Here is an 18,273-nt window from a genome sequence, read left to right on the forward strand (position 1 = left end):
ACAAAGCTTGTTTGTGCTTGTCAGAATAAAAGGTAAAGATAACCAATATAGGGAACCTTGGCAGGACTAATCAGGATAAGTCTTACACAGTGAACGGTAGAACAAAGAGATCTGCGAATACAGGTCCATAGTTCATTGAAAGTGACAGCACAGTCAGATAGGATCGTAACGAAACCCTTAGGAACATCAGCCTTCATAAATCAAAGTACTGAGTACCAGAGATGGGATGTTATTTTGAAGTTGTATAAGACATTGGTGAGGCCTAATTTGGAGTATTGGGTGCAGTTTTGGTCACCTTGGTGCTGGAAAGATGTAAATAAGGTTGACAGGGTAAAAAGAAAATTTAAAAGAATTTTGCTGTGAGTTGGAGGACATGAATTATAAGGAAAGAATAGATTGGATTAGAATAGATTAGAACTTTATTCCTTGGAGCATAAGAAGATTAAGGGGTGATTTGATAGAGGTATACAAAATTATGAGTGGTATAGATGCGTGAGTGCCAGCAGATTGGGTGGGACTACAATTGGGGTAATGGGTTAAGGGTTAAAGGTGAAAAGTTTAAGGGGAACATGAGGGGAAACATCTTCACTCAGAGAGTTGGGAGAGTGTGGAAAGAGTTGCTAGCGCAAGAGGTGCATGCGAGCTCGATTTCAATATTTAGAAGATAGGGTTTTGGATGGTAGGGGTATGGATGGCTATGGTCCTGCTGTAGGTCAATGGGAGTAGGCAGATTAAATGGTTTGGCACAGGCTAGATGGGCCAAAGGACCTTTATCTCTGCTGTAGTTTCTGAGTCTATGACACTATGTATCAGTTAGGTTTTGGACTTTGAATACTGTACTTTTAATTTAACCAACAGCACTAACATCTTCCTTTCTATTTCTTATAACATCTCTCAATCAATTTAGAGTTTTACATTTTCCATGTATCATTCTCTTTTAATAAAAACTCAACCAAAATAATTACATATCAGCATCAATTTTCACTAATTCTTTGGCCCAGAAATGTTGTTTTGTAGTGCATTGTTCTTGTTTATTCCCTGTGCAGTAAAGCCAGCTGATCTGGTCCTGTGTGTATTTGAATACTACATAACATATTTTTACTGCCCAAATGCAGTTGACAAAGAGTGGGCTAAATACTGGAACAGACATAATCTAGAGAGCTAAAACCAGATAAAGTGTTCAAAGGATTTGTTCATGCCTTGGCTGCTGCTGGAAAGCTGAGCAGTGAAGATAAAAAACATAAGACACAGGAGCAGAATTAGGCCATTCAGCCCATTGAGTCATGGCTAATTTACTTTCCCTCTCAATCCCATTCTCCTGTAATCTTTGACATTAATAATCATAAACCTATCAACTCTGCTTTAAATATACCTGATGACTTGGCCTCTGAAGTTATCTGTGACAGCGAATTACACAGATTCACCATTCTCTGTCTAAAATTCCTCTTCATCTGTGTCAAAGACATGTCCTTCTATTCTGAAGTTGTGCACTTTGGTCTTAGACTCTTCCCGTAATGAGAACATTCATTCTAAATCCACTCGATCTAGACCTTCCAATATTCAGTGGGTTTCAATAATATTCCTCCCCTCCCAACCCACCATTCAGTGAGTATAGGTTCTGAGCCATCAAACACTCTTCATATGTTAACCATTTCATTCCCAGGATCATTCTTGTAAGTCTCCTCTGGACCCCCTCCAAAGCCAGCACATCCTTTCTTAGATATGGGACCCAAAACTGCACATTCCCTCAGAATATTTTTAGTCGTAATTGCTTGATAATACTAATGTAAATACTAGATTCTGCATGGGTCTAGATTATTATCATCTCCTTTGGAAAAGGTTCATCTGCCGTTTTAGGTTAGCAATAGGGAAATTAATATATTAAAAGGTTTGCATAATACAGTATCAATTGTAAAACATTTTTGCAAAAAGAATTATGTATGTTCTTTAAATTTCATAAAGATAATTAATTTTAGTAAAATGTAATTTCTACTTGTCACATTTTAAGGGAGATTTTTCTTAAAATATTGCATCTATATTTCATCAGGATTTGTACTTGAACATGGCAAAATTGCAGGTAATTTAGAGTCCATTGTAATCAGATTTGTTTTAGAATTGTGCCAACATTAAAAGTCATTAGTAAATAATTGCTTTAGTGGTCAGATAGCATATGAATTCCCAATTTTATTAATTCTGCAAGGGAATGCTACATTTAAAATGTATTTATTATGCTTATTAACCCTATGTTGCTTTATCTGGAAATTTTACACCTGCAGTTCTGTGGTTGGGCGACTGTGATAGCAAAAATCTTTCTTTACAGTGACAATTAACATTGCAGTTTAATGGAACAAAGTGACAGTGAGAACTGTTGGTTTTGTTTCAAAAGAAGAGCTCTGTTATTAAGTATCTATTGTAATGAATAACGTAAATTTGCAATATCTTAGGCTAAACTTTATACTGAGGTCTTTTTTGCAAATTTGACTTTTTAACAAAAAACACAAAATGCTGGCAGAACTCAGCAGGCCAGACAGCATCTATGGGAGGAGGTAATAACGACGTTTTGGGCCGAAACCCTTCATCAGGAGTGAAGTAACATGGGATGGTCGAGGGGGGATAAGAAGTGGGGGGAGGGGGATAAAGTAGAGAGCTGGGAAGTGATAGGCTGGAGGGAAATGGGCTAGGGGGAAGGTGGAGTATTATGGGAAATAAAAGAGAAAGAAGGGTAGGGCTGGGGGAGAGATTATAGTGAGGGGGGAAAAAGAGAGAGAAAGAGAACCAGACTAAAATAATAGATAGGGATGGGGGTAAGGGTGGGGGGCAGAACAAATTTGATTAACTCATGAAATTGTTGTAAAGCAGAATTTGAGGTCTATTTTGCTAACATCCACCGGATAGAACTTAAGGGAGACTTTGTTAACCATTATATGTAAAATAATTGCATTATTTAAACTATTTAAGTTATGCAAATTGATTAAAAGTAGCTTTTCAGGTATTTATATAATATTTTAGTCGGTTTTCTGTATTAATAATTTATTTCAGAGTGCGTACAGTTTATGTTATGGGATTTTAATTACATTTCAAGCAATATTTTTTAAGCTAAATTGTCACTGTAAAGTCTTACCATATGGGCTTCAGTATCATTATATCATTGACCTAAATAATTATTTTGATTTACTATAGTTTATACCTATCATCAGGTGTAAAATGTAGTGGTTTACGTTATATCAGATAAAAGTTGCGTGAAGTACTTGGCAAGTAGCTTTAGTAAACCCTTAACATGTTTTTAGAAGGGTAGTTTGGCTTGAAATATTATGTACCAATAAAGTAATAAAATGTAAAAATATTTAGAAATTTAATACACAGGAAGTAAATCTCAGGTATGTGAAAGTGAAAACGTTAACGATCTACTTAAATTTCACAGCAATATAACATGTACTGTATAACTACAGGATTCTGAAAAAATACATTCTAATTGATGATTCTAGTCAAAAGTTATATGAAATTAAGAACATGATACAAAAATTACTTCATGTGTGATGTGGGAACAGAAAAGATGAAGTTGAAAGATTGTCTTTTAAGATTGTCTTTGAACCAGCCAATAAACAAGCAGAGAAGAAAGCCTTGACTAAACATCAGAGAAGTACAGCTCACTTCCCAATGTACCGCTGCATGTACTTACAAATGGCTATTTAAGAAACCATTTCAAAGCTCCGCTTTATTAAGCTATCCAAAGTACGCACTTTATAGTGCAAGTATTAGGGAGTAGAGCCTAAGAGAACCACTGCCTACTATTCATTCTTGCAAACAGGATCATCTGTATAAACAAAAACAATTGGAAAGACATTTTTGCATGGTTGACAGATTTTAGCTCTTGGAATTAACTGCAAGACAAATCACGTCCAATTGTTTTACTGAGGCTTAAGTAAATGTGAATTATCTAGATCTGTGTGCTCAGTTTTTGATCTTTCAAGTACTTTATTAAGTATATCATACTAACGCACTTACTGACACTAGAATGTTTCTTCTTAACAGTTCAAGCTGCTGTAACAATGATGTGAAGTGTATGTTCAGTTTAGGAACAGGTTTCAACAATGAAACATGTTTGCAAGCGGGGGTTCCCTGTGTAGTCAAACACTGCATTCTGTGCTTATCAGTGGCTTGCTTGTCAGACCTGTATAGTTCTGATCACAAAGAAGGGAGTCGGGGGTTAGTGATAAGATTAATCCCAAACCTCAAAGAGACAATAGAGAGGTGACATTGGGATACACAGACACTGTAGCAGATGTCTGAAATGTGTAAAGTGTATTGGGAGGATGAGGTCAATACAGTGCTGAAGGAGGTCATTCAAACTTCCAGTAAATCCCCCCCCCCACTTTCACCGTTCCCCATTCCCGTTTCACTCTCACACCATCTCTTCTTACCTGCCCGTCACCTTCCTCTGGTGTTCCTGTCCTATCAGATTTCCCCCCTTCTCCAGCCCTTTATTTCTTTCACCAGTCAACTTCCTAGCACTTTAATTCACCCCCTCCCCTCTCCCGGTTTCATCTATCACCTGCCAACTTGTATTTCTTCCTCCCCCTCCCCCACCTTCTTATTTTGACTTCTCCCCTTTGTTTCAAGTTCTGATGAAAGGTCTCAGCCCAAAACATTGACTGCTTACTCTCTGCCATAGATGCTGCCTGTCCTGCTGAGTTCCTCCAGCATTTTGTGTGTGTTCCTTTTTATAATATTTTATTTCAAAAAAGAATTGGTTAAACTTATTTGCTAGCCAGTTGAGGTGGCAGTTTTTTTTAGTAGTTAACTACCCAATACCAGTGACTCCTGTGTAAAGGCTATCCAGGTGACAGAAATTTGCCTTGACATAAATAACAAATCACAATGCAAAAATTTGAGCTACAAAATAAAATTCACTCTCACTGAATTTATGTGGGAGTGACAGGACTTCATATTACTGAAGATTGTAATATGAACTATTTACTAGCAAATCCCCCACGCCTAACACAGCGATCAACTATACACTGTAATTATTAATTGTCTATCTTCCATTCTTTAGTTATTACCAGTTATTTCTTTCAGTTATTACAAGCAGTTATGAAATTTTTAGGCATTCCTCTCGATTCAGTAACTTTAATGTGATGTTTTAGTTGGCATTCACTTAGATTATCTTCCAAACAGGGAATTACAGCTCCCTGTGCATTATTTTTGTTATAAAGATTTTTAATTCTAAAGTCAATTGGTACTGCAGCTCAAACTTCTTGTTTCCCTTGTTTGATTAAATTGGGTTGTAATGTTTATTAGCAATCTCCATTTAAAATCAAGTATATTAATCATTAAAAAAGATTATTAAACACACTGTAACAACAGTTGTGCAGGCTCTTAACTAGAGTTAACTAGTCTAATCCCACTTCCCATTCTTTGTTATGTAGCACTTTATATTAAATGCCAAAATATATGATCAAATTATTTTTAGTAGTCACTTGTAAAAAAAAAGTACGTGGCCCAATTTTAGTTAGAATACTTCACGATAAAACTAAATATTAGTATACTTTGATTAGATACTAATTTCAAAACAATTCACCAATTATATTTTTTTATTAGAGCCAATAAAGATGGGTTTCCATCCCATTTCACTTTATCAGTTGGCCATACTGTACTGATATTTTTGTCATTGCTTAGCACAAAGATGTGTATTTATTTAGAGAATCAGCACGGAATAGGCCCTTCAAGCCCACTGCCCAGCAACCCACCAAATTAATCCTAGCCAAATCACGAGACAATTTAGAATGACCAAATTAATCTACTAACTGATACATGTTTGGACTGTGGGAGGAAATCAGAGCACCCATAGAAAACCCACACACACATGGGAGGGAACATACAGACTTGCTGACCCTGCCATACTCTACCCTGAGCTGTAACAGCGTCTCTCTAACCTGTACACTACCATTTAGTGCCAAACTGTGCTAAATCATGACACTGTGGCATCTTCATCTTCCAATTCTGCTCTACCATATATACCCACCTTCTTGCTGTCACCCAATAATATCAGATGAGGAATCATTCATAAAAGACCAATATCACTGTTTTGCTCAATTATTTTGGGCCACTTTTCCCATTCCCCTCTCTTTATTCAATTCCCAATCCTTTAGCTACCTAGTTTCACTGCAATTCCAACGCTCTCTAGAATTTAGCAACTAAGAAAAATGTTCCACCCATCCCCCTGCTTTATTTAGTTCAATTTTGTTTCTGAAGTTGATGGCTGAAGGTTTATATTTTCTCGTTACTGGATTAATATCCTGATTTGTAAAATAAATTCTTATACTGTGCCTTGTACAGAGATAAAGAAATGCTGTTAGTAAATGTTGCATTAATCGTGTACATAGTCTTCATTATAGAAACAATTTTTTCTCATCTGTAATCATTTAGGAAATAATCATCTGAGCATTATGTATTTCCTAGGAAAATTTTGATATATTTCTATGTGTCTTAATTTAATTGTGATTCTTAAATGTCTGAGTTGTTCATTGCATTATTTGCACTTGTTTGAAGTGTCAATTTGTTTATTTTGATGTTGAGATCCATCCAACCGTTTACTTTCAATTATTTTAAATGTAATGCTATTTTTATGAGGCATGTGCTTACAATCACTTTATTCAACTTTCAGATCTTAAATGTGAGTGCCATTGTCCTTGCTAACCTCTGTGTTTCCTATATAATGACCAGTCAAAATGAAGAGGTAAGTAGAATATGTGTTAATGTTTAATCCATACAAGAATATATGTGTGTGTGTGTGTGTGTGTGTGTGTGTGTGTGTGTGTGTGTGTGTGTGTGTGTGTGTGTGTGTGTGTGTGTGTGTGTGTGTGTGTGTGTGTGTGTGTGTGTGTGTGTGTGTGTAATCACACCATTTTATTGAATGCCTTAAGATTTTTGATATCTGATTAGATGTGGCAAAACTCAGTTTTTCTCTCTTCACAGATGCTGCACCATCTGCTAGATATTCCCACCTTTATTTCACATTTCCAGCAACGCGTGTTTTAGATTGCACCACTTCCATGTAATTTTTTTGCTCTTCTGTTCCCCTTCTATTTACACCACCATCTCCAAACAGTTCAGCTAGCTAAACAAGCACCTTCAACTTCTCTCTATCAACACCAAAATATGCCGCTCATTTTTTCTTGATCTCCATCCTATCAAAGGTATTATTTGTTCTCCCCATCCTTTCCTCCTCTGTTACTTAATACGTACATGCTTTCTAAATTTTCTCCATGATGAAAGATCATCAGGTTGATACATTAGTTCTGTTTCACTCTCCACAGAACCTCCCTGACCTGTTGAGTATTTCCAGCTTTTTCTGTTTTTTATCCCCTTTAAACATATTATTTGCACTGATACCAATTTATCATTGACCCTCTTCATTATTTTCACATCTCATTGACAGATAGATGAACACGTCGGCTCAAATGTAACACAGAAAAATGCAAAGTGATGCATTTAGTTTACACGTCAAATTTACCTTTATAGTTGGTGTTTCCACAAAGCTTTGCCTCATGTTGGTTAAGCTTTCTGCAGGTTTCTACCAGAATACTGTACTATCTGACTTGCTTTTCCCCTTGTTCTATTGTCTATTTTAATTTCCTTCTCAATTTTGATTTTATTAATTAATTTTTAACTAATGATTTTTCATGCTAGTTCATTTTGGGTTTTTATATCTCTATTGAAAGGCAGAAGAATTGATGAGGAAGATTGAAAAGGAAGAGGAACAGCTGGCATATGATGACCCAGATAAAAAAATTTATCACCTTTGTATTGTTAATCTTGTAATAGGGTAGGTAATATCTTGAACTAATTAAGTGCTTGTGTTAGATAATTATATTTAGTTTATATTGGATTTTATCTCAAGAAATAACTAATGCACCAAAACTGTGATCAGCTCTTCCATTATTCAGAAATCCCAATGGTTTAGCATCTGGCTCACTGAGTGATGTTTCCTGTGGCCCATTTAAACACACCAGGGTCCCATTTCCTCACATCCTTTAATGTCACCTGGTTCACTGATCAGTTTATTTTGCTATTGTGCAACACCTAAACAAAAGTGAGTTCAAGATGTTTTGGGAGTGACATCCAATAATCTGGAAAATCTGTCAATCCAGCAACACCATATGCTGTGCACCACAGTACCTGAGGAAACGTTGGATTGTGTAGTGGGAGAGAGAGTTAAAATAAAGCGAATGGGGGTAATCAGGACATTCAGCACACCACAATTCATGAGGAGACATTGGATTGTGTATCATTAGGCACTTGGCAAGGGCCAATACAAAGAAGTTAGGTTTAAGAGGAGCGGCCATTGTTAGAGTGGGAAGTTCAGGCTTTGGCTCACAGAGGCTTTGGTAAAAGAAGATTTTTTTTCATCTAATTTTTCTTTCTTTCTTTCTCATTGCACAGTCAGAGCAGTGTGAGTGCCAGGCAGGATTGTGGTATGCTCCTTTTGCAGGGTATGGGAAGGCAGTGAGACCTCCATTGACCCTGACGACTACATCTGCAAGCAGTGCATCTAGCTGCAGCTTCTTTCTGACCATGTTAAGGAATCATACCAGGAACTGGATTAACTTCTGATCATTTGGGAGGCTGAGGGGTTGATTGACCAGTCATACAAGGAGGTTGACCATCAGGTGGGGTAAAGAATTAGACAGCCAGTGCAGTGTATCCCTGTGGCCATTATCCTCAACAGGTATGCCATTTTGGATAGTGTTGGGGTGGGATGACCTAGCAGAGGAAAGCCACAGCTGTCAGGTCTCTGGCATTCAGCTGGCCCTGTGGCTCAAAAGGGAAGGAGGGAGAAGATACAAGGTATAGTGATAGGAGATTCAATGGTAGGGGAAACAGACAGGAGGTTCTACGGGCAAGATCGAGATCCCAGATGGTATATTGCCTGTCAGGTGCCAGGGTTAGAGACATTTTGGATTGAGTCCTCAGAATTGTTAAATGGGAGGGTGAGCAGCCAAAGATCATTGACATGGGTAGGAGGGGTGACAAGGTCCTGCAAAGTGAATTTAAGGAGTTAGGTGCTATGCTAAAGAACAGGACCTCCAGGGTTGTGATCTCAGAATTCTACCATGCAAAATTCTAGTGAAGCCAGAAGTAGGAAGATTATACAGTTTAACGCTTGGCCAAGGAGATGGAGCATGAGGGAGGGCTCCAGGTTTTTGCATCATTGGGCTGTCCTCCAGGGAAGGTGGGACCTGGACAGAAGAAATGGTTTGTACCTGACTGAAGGTAGACTACCCTGGTGGAAAGAATTGCTAGTTTGCTAGTGGGGTTAAAGTAGATTGCAGAGGAATGGTAACCAGAGCGCCAAAGCAAGTAATGGATTAGTTGTGGGGAAAGGTGTTGTTAAGCCTATATACAGAGTCAGGAATTGGAAGATTGAGAATGGTGGGACTAACGTTCTGAGTCGTAGCTAATTCAGTGCAGAGTATTGTCAGAAAGGCAGATGATCTTAGGGCATGAATCTACACATGGAGTTATGACATTTAGCCTTTTGTGAGACTTAGTTGCAGGAGGGGCAGGACTAGCCGCTCAGTGTTCTAGGTTTCATTCTTTTAGATGTGATGGAGCAGGAGGGATTAAAGGGTGAGGGGTGGCATTATTAGTCAAGGAAAGTATCACAGCAGTGCTCAGGTAGGACAGACTGGAGTGCTCATTTACGGAGATTGTATGGGTGGAACTGAGGAATAAGAAAAGGATGACCATGTTAATGAGATTATATTATAAACCATCAATGTTCAAGTGTTGAAGGATTTTTATAAGCTCTTCATGTCTGACTGGAGGCCTGTGACTTGGTGGTGTGCTGCACCAGTCGGTGCTGGGTCCATTTTTGTTTCTCATCCATATCAACTATCTGGGTAAACTGCTTCAGCATTTATGTGGATGAGTCCAAGATTGGGGGTTCAGTGGACAGCAAGGAAGACTATTAAAGCTTGGAGTTGGATCTTAAAAATGGCAGATGGAGTTTAATGCAGACAAGTGTGACTGTTACATTTTGGGAGGACAACCCAGGGTAGGACTTAAAGGTTGAGCGGCAGGGCACTGAGGAGTGCAATAGAATAGAGGGATCTAGGAATACAGATCTATAATTCCTTGAAAATGCCATCACAAATACGTTTGTACATACTGTAGGGTTATAAAGCAAAATTTTTGTCCCCATTCGCATTCCAACATGTTGGACAATGCCCTCTTCTTTTGCCACAATGAGGCCACTCTCAGGGTGGAGGAGCAACAATTCATATTCTATATAGGTAGCCTACAAACTGGTGGTATGAACATTGATTTCTTCTTCCGATAATTTTTCATCTATCTTTCCCCTCCTCCTTCCCTCTTCTTCTAATCCCCAATCTGGTCTTTTACCTCTTCTCCTACCCTGCCCATCACTTCTCCTGGTTCCTCTTCTTCTCCACTTTTTCCCTTGGTCTACTCTTCACTTCTATAATATTCTTTCTTCTCCAGCCCTTTACCTTTTCCACCCACCTGGCTTTACCTATCACCTTCTACCTTGCCCTTCCATCATCTTTTTATTCTGCATCTTCTCCTTTTCCTTACAGGCCTGATGAAGGGTCTCAGCCAACATATCAACTGTTTATTCATTTCCATAGATGCTGACTGACCTTCTGAGTTCCTCCAGCATTTTCTGTGTGTTGCTCTGGATTTCCAGCATCTCCATTCCAGTATTTTTGGCACATTCACCCTCATAAATCAAAGTATTGAGTACAGGAGTTGGAGTGCTAAGTTGAAGCAGTGCTAGAAGTTGGTGAGGCCTAATTTGGAATGCTGTGTGTTGTCCACCTACAGGAAAGATAAGATTGAAAGAGTGCCTAGAGAAGTTACAAGGATGTTGCAGAGACTTGAGGACCAGCGTTATAGGGAATGGTTGAATAGATTATGACCTTATTCCCTATAGTGTAGAAAAATGAGGGGAGATTTGATAGATATACAAAGTTATGAGGGGTATAGATAGAGTAAATGCAAGCAGGTCTTTTCCATTGAGGTTGGCAAACACTAGAACTAGAGGCATGAAATGTTTAAGGGGAACAAGAGAGGAGAATTCTCCAGACAGAGGATAGTGAGAGCATGGAACAGGCTGCCAATGGAAATGGTGGATGCACATTCAATTTCAACATTTGGGAGAAATTTAGTTAGATCCATGGATGGGAGAGGTATGGAGGGCTATCGTCCAGGTGCAGGTCAATGGGACTAGGCAGATTGGTAGTTCAGCATGGACTGAATGGGCTGAAGGTCATATTTCTTTGCTGTAATGTTCTATGACTCTTACTCTGTATAAGTTTAGCATAAAAATTATGTTTCAGGGCAGGTTAACTCCTGTTATTTGCTTAAACCAAACCTTGCACAGCAGATCTGTGGGTATTTGAACCACATATCAAAGAGTTTAGAATTGCCTGTTTGAAAATATTCACTGGCAGGTAAGGTAGTTGTTTTCTGAATTGCCATTTGTTTACTCTGAGCAGGAAAAGTGCCTAAAATTGCAGATACAAAAATGGGTGCAAGAAAGCACCCATGGTGACTTCTATAGATAATTCTTTGGAACCTTACACAGTTTTATATTCTCACTTCTCTCAGGACTTTGTACTGTGCTAAAGGAAATTATGAATTTGGCATTTCAAGAGTAATAAAGAGCTTGGAACCATACAACAAAAAGGTAAGGGGGTAAAAAAAACAAAGATACCAGATTGTACACAAATGCTCAAGAAAATAGGAGCAGGAATAGGCCACTAGGTCCTCAAGCTGAGGACCATGCTATTCGTGGCTGATCAACACTGATCTCAACTCCTTGCCTGTGCTATTTCTCCATTGCCCTTCACTAACTTTTCAGAAATTTACCCAACTCCAGTTTAAATACTTCTAATAGTCTAATAACAATTTAGAAAGTAATTCAATTTAGAATATTATAATAGTCAGAACTGTCCTTCATATTGATTGGTTTAAAATCATTGTGTTAAACCTGGTATTTTTGAAAGTTTACTGATAATATACACAAATCACAATTTATTGATCAATAAATAATCGAGAATACTTGTATCCAGTTTCTGTAATTCACCTAAAAAACCTCGATTGTATAAGCCATGATATTGAGTAACTTAAAATTTGATTTGTTATATTGAAACTTAGATCAAGTGTTTGATCTCAACTTGATGATTCCACTCAACATACATAAGAACATAAGAGATAGGAGCAGGAGTAGGCCAATCGGCCCCTCAAGCCTGCTCCGCCATTCAACAAGATCATGGCTGATCCAATCTTAACTCTAGTTTTCACCGAATCCCACAAGGCAACAGGGCACCATGCCGCCCATTTTATTTTATTATTCATCCCGCCCAAACCCATGTGATCACCCGGGGGGAAAAAACCGAGTTGCCAATTGAGGAGAAAAAATCTGGAAAATTCCTCTCCGACCCATCCGGCTATCGAAAACTGGTCCAGGAGATCACATGGCTGATCTAAACCTAGCCTCATGTCCACTTACCTGCTCGCTCACCGTATCCCCTAATGCCATTTTTATCTAGGAAAATGTCTATCTCCGTTTTGAATTTATTGAGTGTAGTAGCTTCCACAGTTCTCTGGGGCAGTAAATTCCACAACCCCACTACCCTCTGAGTGAAGAAATTTCTCCGCATCTCAGTCCTGGAACGGCATCCCCTTATTTTAAGATTATGCCCCCTAGTCCTAGTTTCACCCATCATTGGGAACATTCTCCCCGCATCCACCCGATCAAGCCCCTTCACAATCTTATATGTTTCAATAAGATCGCCTCTCATTCTTCGGAACTCCAATGAGTAGAGTCCCAATCTACTCAACCTCTCATCATACATCAACCCACCCATCCCCGGAATTAACCTAGTGAACCTTCTCTGCACTGCCTCGAGAGCCAGTATGTCCTTTCTTAAATATGGACACCAGAACTGCACACAGTACTCCAGGTGTGGTCTCACCAATACCCGGTACAACTGCAGTAAGACCTCCCTGTTCTTATACTCCATCCCCCTAGCAATAAAAGCCAGCATTCCATTTGCCTTCTTGACTACTCAGGTGTATCATGAAATTTGTTGTTTATTGTAACCCACTGAATCAAATTTTATTGGTGTCGGGTCATAGTCTTTTCCAACTCAAACTTATTGTACCACAACTTGTAGACCATGACCTGAGTGGCATAGAAGTGACAGTACTGCTTCCAGAAACCTGATAATCAATAGGACTGATAGTGTCAATATTTATCCAATAAAATTAAAGGATTAGAGAAACAAAGTAGGAAATATCGAGGAAGATGAATTGGATTGGGGCACAGCATAAAAAGGAATAAAATACTAAAAGAGCCACAGAAAACATAAGGTTTAAAAAAGTAACTTGATCTCTTAAAAAAAGTAGTTTAAAACATAAGAATGATGTGTAAGAGTATAAGTTGACCCCTTTCTGGAGCTGGAATAATTAACATTACACTGATTCTCATATCAGTAAGAGGGTACTTTCATTTAATTAAACACGCTAATTGTATATGAGTTTACTATATATATCTAGCAAGTTCTTGAGAATAAACAGGAGGCCAAGGATGAGTTATTATCAATGAGCAACGTAAATTAATTAGCTATTTCAGATTTGCAGCATGTTTTTCATCCTCTGGTTTTGTTGCTGATTTATTCATTAATGCACGTAGAGTTCTAAGAAGATTTGACTCAATGGAACTGCGATTTAAAAACAGTGAACATTCGGAAAACACTGCACTTTATACATGCTCTGTCCGCACATTATTTAGGTTGTTGATTGCAAAATGTGAGGTTTATTCCAATTTCCCAGTGAACTAATCAGAACTTGATTGTGATTGATTATATTCAGTCTTGTAATCAAGCAGCAGTTCATTGGCTGTTCTTGTCAATTCTTGACCTTGCAAGTGTAATTATGGCAATCCTGTGTGTGCACCACCAATTTCAGCTATGACATTCTTGACTGTCAATGGCCTTCTGCAAAATTGTACATCAAAGAAATATCATTAAAAACATATTTTCTTTTAAATTAGATTTAGCCACATTTAAAAGGGGATGTGTTAATTTTCTTTCAAGACCTAAAGAAAAATAAAACTTCTTGTTTTAATTGGCAGTTGTTGATAATACAGAACAATAAAATATTAGTATACATTGACTCCCAAACTTTAAAGTTTATTTTCTTCTTTACAGCTTGGAACTGATACTTGGTATTATGCCAAAAGATGTTTTTTGTCTTTACTGGAAAATATGGCAAAACACATGATTATGCTAAGGGACACTGTTATACAGGAATGTATTCAGTTCCTCGAGCACTGTGAAAGTAAGTACTTAAAACATCATTTCTGAAGTCTGAAATATCATTGACTAGAAAGTGAACAAGATATAAAATCTTGGAGGTTCTCTATATTAAAGAAGAGTTTTTTTTAAATAAGTTATTAGTACTGTTGAGGACTAAATTTTCTAAGAAACTACATCTAATGCTGTATGCTAACCTTCTTAAATCAGGGCATCCAGATCTCTGCATAAGAGAGATGAGGCATAAACTAACTGGATTAGTCTTTGAAAGAACAAGAACATTCCCAAGCACTGAGCACCAAGCACCTGACATGCAAAAAATAAGATTTTTTTTCTTGAATGAATTTGACTTGATTCTTCCCCTTTACATACAGTTTTCGTGGAAAAGTTGTATTTTGCCTTCTTCATATGAAACCAATTCAAGGTGTTAGTTCAACACCAACCGTTCCTTGGCTTCCATCACGGTGTCTCCTGAATGCACTCATTTTCTTCACTAGCATGGATATCCTCGCAACATATTTCTGAAGATCTTTAGGTGCCACTTGTGTGTTAGTTCCAATTTTTCATTTAACTTTTTACTGTACAATATATTGCATTTAGATATTTGTTCCATTCACACTTTTCTTGGCTATGTGTAAGCCTTTTTCATGCTCCCTCTTGCCTCATTTTGTTGATCATAGTAGCTGAACCACACTTTTCAGGAGTACAGAGTGTTTTTACAATGGAATAAATATTTATTTGAACCATTTCTGGCATGTTTTACACATGAATAGTTCAGCTGAATTTATAGAAGTGATGACACTTAAACATTGATTGTAATTCACTTTTCTATATCTTAAGCTCATGAAAAACATTGTAAAATTATTATTATATACAATTACATTGATATTCTTTTTATTTTTGCCCCATTAGTTTATGGCAAAAATGTACTAGCAGTGATTGAACAACCTTTAGAGGAACAAAGACTGCATACAGGGAAGAATACGGTTACATACCAGGCACGACTGTTGAAGTCACTCATTTATGAGATCATCGGGTGGAATAGCTAATAAGTACTTAGATGTGTCTAAACCTGGATACAGCAAACTACTTCAAATCCTATTGATGATGATTTTGTTCCACATTTCACCAAATACATAACCAGTTCTCAGAAATAATGCCAGACAAGTATTTTATAAACTTTCATTGTTCTGTGTATTTATGGAAAAACAAGTGTATGATCTTTTTTTAAAAATATTTGTTTCTAAAATACTATGACAAAATCTTTGCATTTTAATTTAGGTCTTAAATAAAGTGGATAATGAAAACTACAGATTATGTTGTATCATTTAATCTACAGTAGAGTTGCTTAACATTCCACAGTATAAACCAGACAGTATTTTAAAAATCACTTCAAATATCTTATTTTCTAAAATTAAATGAAAAGTCCTCTGATTCGAAAAAAGAAATTCAGCAAGAAAATGTAAGGAAAAAAATCAATGAAATAAACTACTTCTTTAAAAAATCTAATAACTAATGAAACAAAGATTATTTTCTTGCTGATAATAATACATCACTGAGAAGCAAAATAAAAATACAAGTACTGGAAAACTGAAATAGAAACAAAATGCTGTTGGTTGAAGTCAACTGATCAGGCAGTGTCTGTGGAGAAAGAACCAGAGTAACAATTCAAGTTATTATCAGAAGAACTTAAGAACTGTTCTATCTTGCCTGCCAGCATTTTGTCAACATCTTTTGAAATGGATTTGCTCCAATATTTGGGCCACTTTGATAGGAACAATATAATCATAGCTCATACAATACAATGCTGTATAATTGATTGGGTGGAACTTCTGTTAATCTTTAAATGCTAACATGGTAACATTTTACAATGAATAATCAATTATATTCCTTTACTATAAAGCAGCCTGGGCTCTTGAATGATAATATTTTTAATCAATTTCCTGTTCTGTCAGTCATAAATGTTATACTATGTCAAAGCAAATAGGATTGATGAAATGGTTCCCTTTGGATTTTATTACTTAGCCTACAACATGAAGTATATGCTAACTAATTGATTTTACTTCAGTCCTTTCAGCCAAAGAAAATGATCCCACCAGCTATCCCAGATACGTATATTTATCTACAATATAGAACTATTCAACCCAATGACTACTCCAGCTTCACTATTCCCTCGAAGCTGCACAATAACAGACATTCTCCTGCGCACCTAGAGTTTGTTGCTGCTTTTATGCAATTTAATATAATCTTGAAATTATGCTAATCTAATTTTGAAATCTTTAATCCTGAAATACCTTGTCATTGTTAATGAATATAATCCATAAATTTTCTAAATAAGAAAACCTTAACATTGAAACATTTGAGCTTCAACCTATTTACATTGTCAGTGTTTCAAGTTACAAGTTGTAACAATAAACACAGAAGTCAGTGGCTCATTGTTAACATACCGCCAGCTTGCTTAACGCTGATGCTGTAATATGCTTATTACAAAACAATATTTAAAGTTTAGAGCCTGTGTGAAAATTTCCTGCTCGGAGCAATGGTTAGTCTGTGCAGTTGTAAAAAGAAATAGATGGAACATTGGCCAGCTCCCACTTACTTTACTGTAACCTGTTCTCACTCACTCATTGACAACCTCTGATTCTCTTTCCACTTACCGGTACCTATACTAAGGGTAACTGAGCTAATTAACTTAACTAAAGTCACATAAGAGGAAACCAGAGCCAGGAGGAACTCACATCGTTATGATCTGAACTCACCATTTGAAAACAATTAATTCTATATCTATCTTAAATAGAATTTCTCTGAATGTCTTACCCTTGCTTTCTCAAGATAAACATTTTTCCATCTTCAACTTCAGCTAATTGTAGGAATAATTGTTCTAAACAACTTAAGTCATAGGATGAAGTGCAGAATTGTTGTATGATACATTCATGATATTATTAATTCAATATAATCGCAAGGACAAGTTGTGGTGTTTGGTAAATTTTTCACGGTTCTATGACGTTCTGGCTTATTCCATAGAAACGAAGGTAGCCACCTAAAGCTCCTACAGCGACAGCAGTCTTGTGACATGAGCAATTATCTGAAAAGAAGTCAATACATTGATCATCAGATCTCTTTGGTAAAGGTTAATATTGTTATTTTATAATCTACAATCCACTCTACTCTTGGGCATTATTAATTTTATAGTTAAGATTGCATAATGATGAGATGAAATATCAAAATGTTTATCTTTTGCATGAAATAAGGACAACACAATGGTTTACCATGTTGATGGAGTATCCAAATTTTGCTGTGACGCCTTTGTAGTGAGTTATCTTTTTTCATTTGCTGTGGACTAATAATGGAATTGAGCATTGTCCACAAACATCTACATTTCTGACATTATGGGGCAGCATGTTAACATAGTTAACGCTTTACAGTACAGGCAACCCAAGTTCAATTCTCGCTGCTGCCTGCAAGGAGATGGTACATTCTCCCCGTGGCTTTCCCCTGAGTGCCCAGTTTCCTCCCACACTCCAGAGGCACATAGGTTGGTAGGTTAATTGCTCATTGTGAATTGTCCTGTGATTATGCTAGGACCAGGTCAGGGGATTGATTGCTGGGTGGCACAGCTCAAAGGGCCTATTCTGTGCTGAATCTCAATAAATAATTGAAAGAAAATCACTGATGAAACGGAGCCTGGAACACTGCAGGTTAATTTCGACTTGAGCTCATCACTCCTGAAATTGCCAATGCTAAGCAACTGCAAATGTAAAAAAGATAGTGATTGTTGGTATTTAGTGCAAAAATCAAGCAAAAAAGGCTTGTGCAATTTACACCTGTATGAATGTGATCCTTCTTGTTTGTGTCAACTCTGTCCCCCTCCCTTGGTTCCGTCATGATGATTTAGCAGGAGAGTCTACACCCAATTCCCTTTTGAACATGG

General features: G+C 37.2%; 2 protein-coding genes across 9 annotated transcripts in view; one reads left to right on the forward strand and one right to left on the reverse strand.

Moving 5' to 3' along the window:
• The window catches only part of ift70 (intraflagellar transport 70), a 93,794-nt gene extending 78,142 nt beyond the window's left edge, over positions 1–15,652 (forward strand). For 2 of the 3 annotated variants that reach the window (XM_073060833.1, XM_073060835.1), the window contains exons 15-20: positions 2,048–2,077; positions 6,665–6,736; positions 7,722–7,825; positions 11,632–11,710; positions 14,238–14,367; positions 15,255–15,652. In XM_073060833.1, the coding sequence (XP_072916934.1) occupies positions 2,048–2,077; positions 6,665–6,736; positions 7,722–7,825; positions 11,632–11,710; positions 14,238–14,367; positions 15,255–15,391 (552 nt within the window). In that variant the 3' untranslated portion in view covers positions 15,392–15,652. The remainder of the gene's footprint in view (positions 1–2,047; positions 2,078–6,664; positions 6,737–7,721; positions 7,826–11,631; positions 11,711–14,237; positions 14,368–15,254) is intronic. The other variant, XM_073060834.1, reaches the window with a different exon arrangement.
• c11h16orf89 (chromosome 11 C16orf89 homolog) overlaps positions 15,645–18,273 on the reverse strand; it is a 30,889-nt gene continuing 28,260 nt past the window's right edge. For all 6 annotated transcript variants that reach the window (XM_073060836.1, XM_073060838.1, XM_073060842.1 and 3 more), the window contains one exon: positions 15,645–17,427. In XM_073060836.1, the coding sequence (XP_072916937.1) occupies positions 17,333–17,427 (95 nt within the window). In that variant the 3' untranslated portion in view covers positions 15,645–17,332. The remainder of the gene's footprint in view (positions 17,428–18,273) is intronic.

Source organism: Hemitrygon akajei, chromosome 11 (assembly GCF_048418815.1).
Source record: "Hemitrygon akajei chromosome 11, sHemAka1.3, whole genome shotgun sequence".
NCBI classification, from domain to species: Eukaryota; Metazoa; Chordata; class Chondrichthyes; order Myliobatiformes; family Dasyatidae; genus Hemitrygon; species Hemitrygon akajei.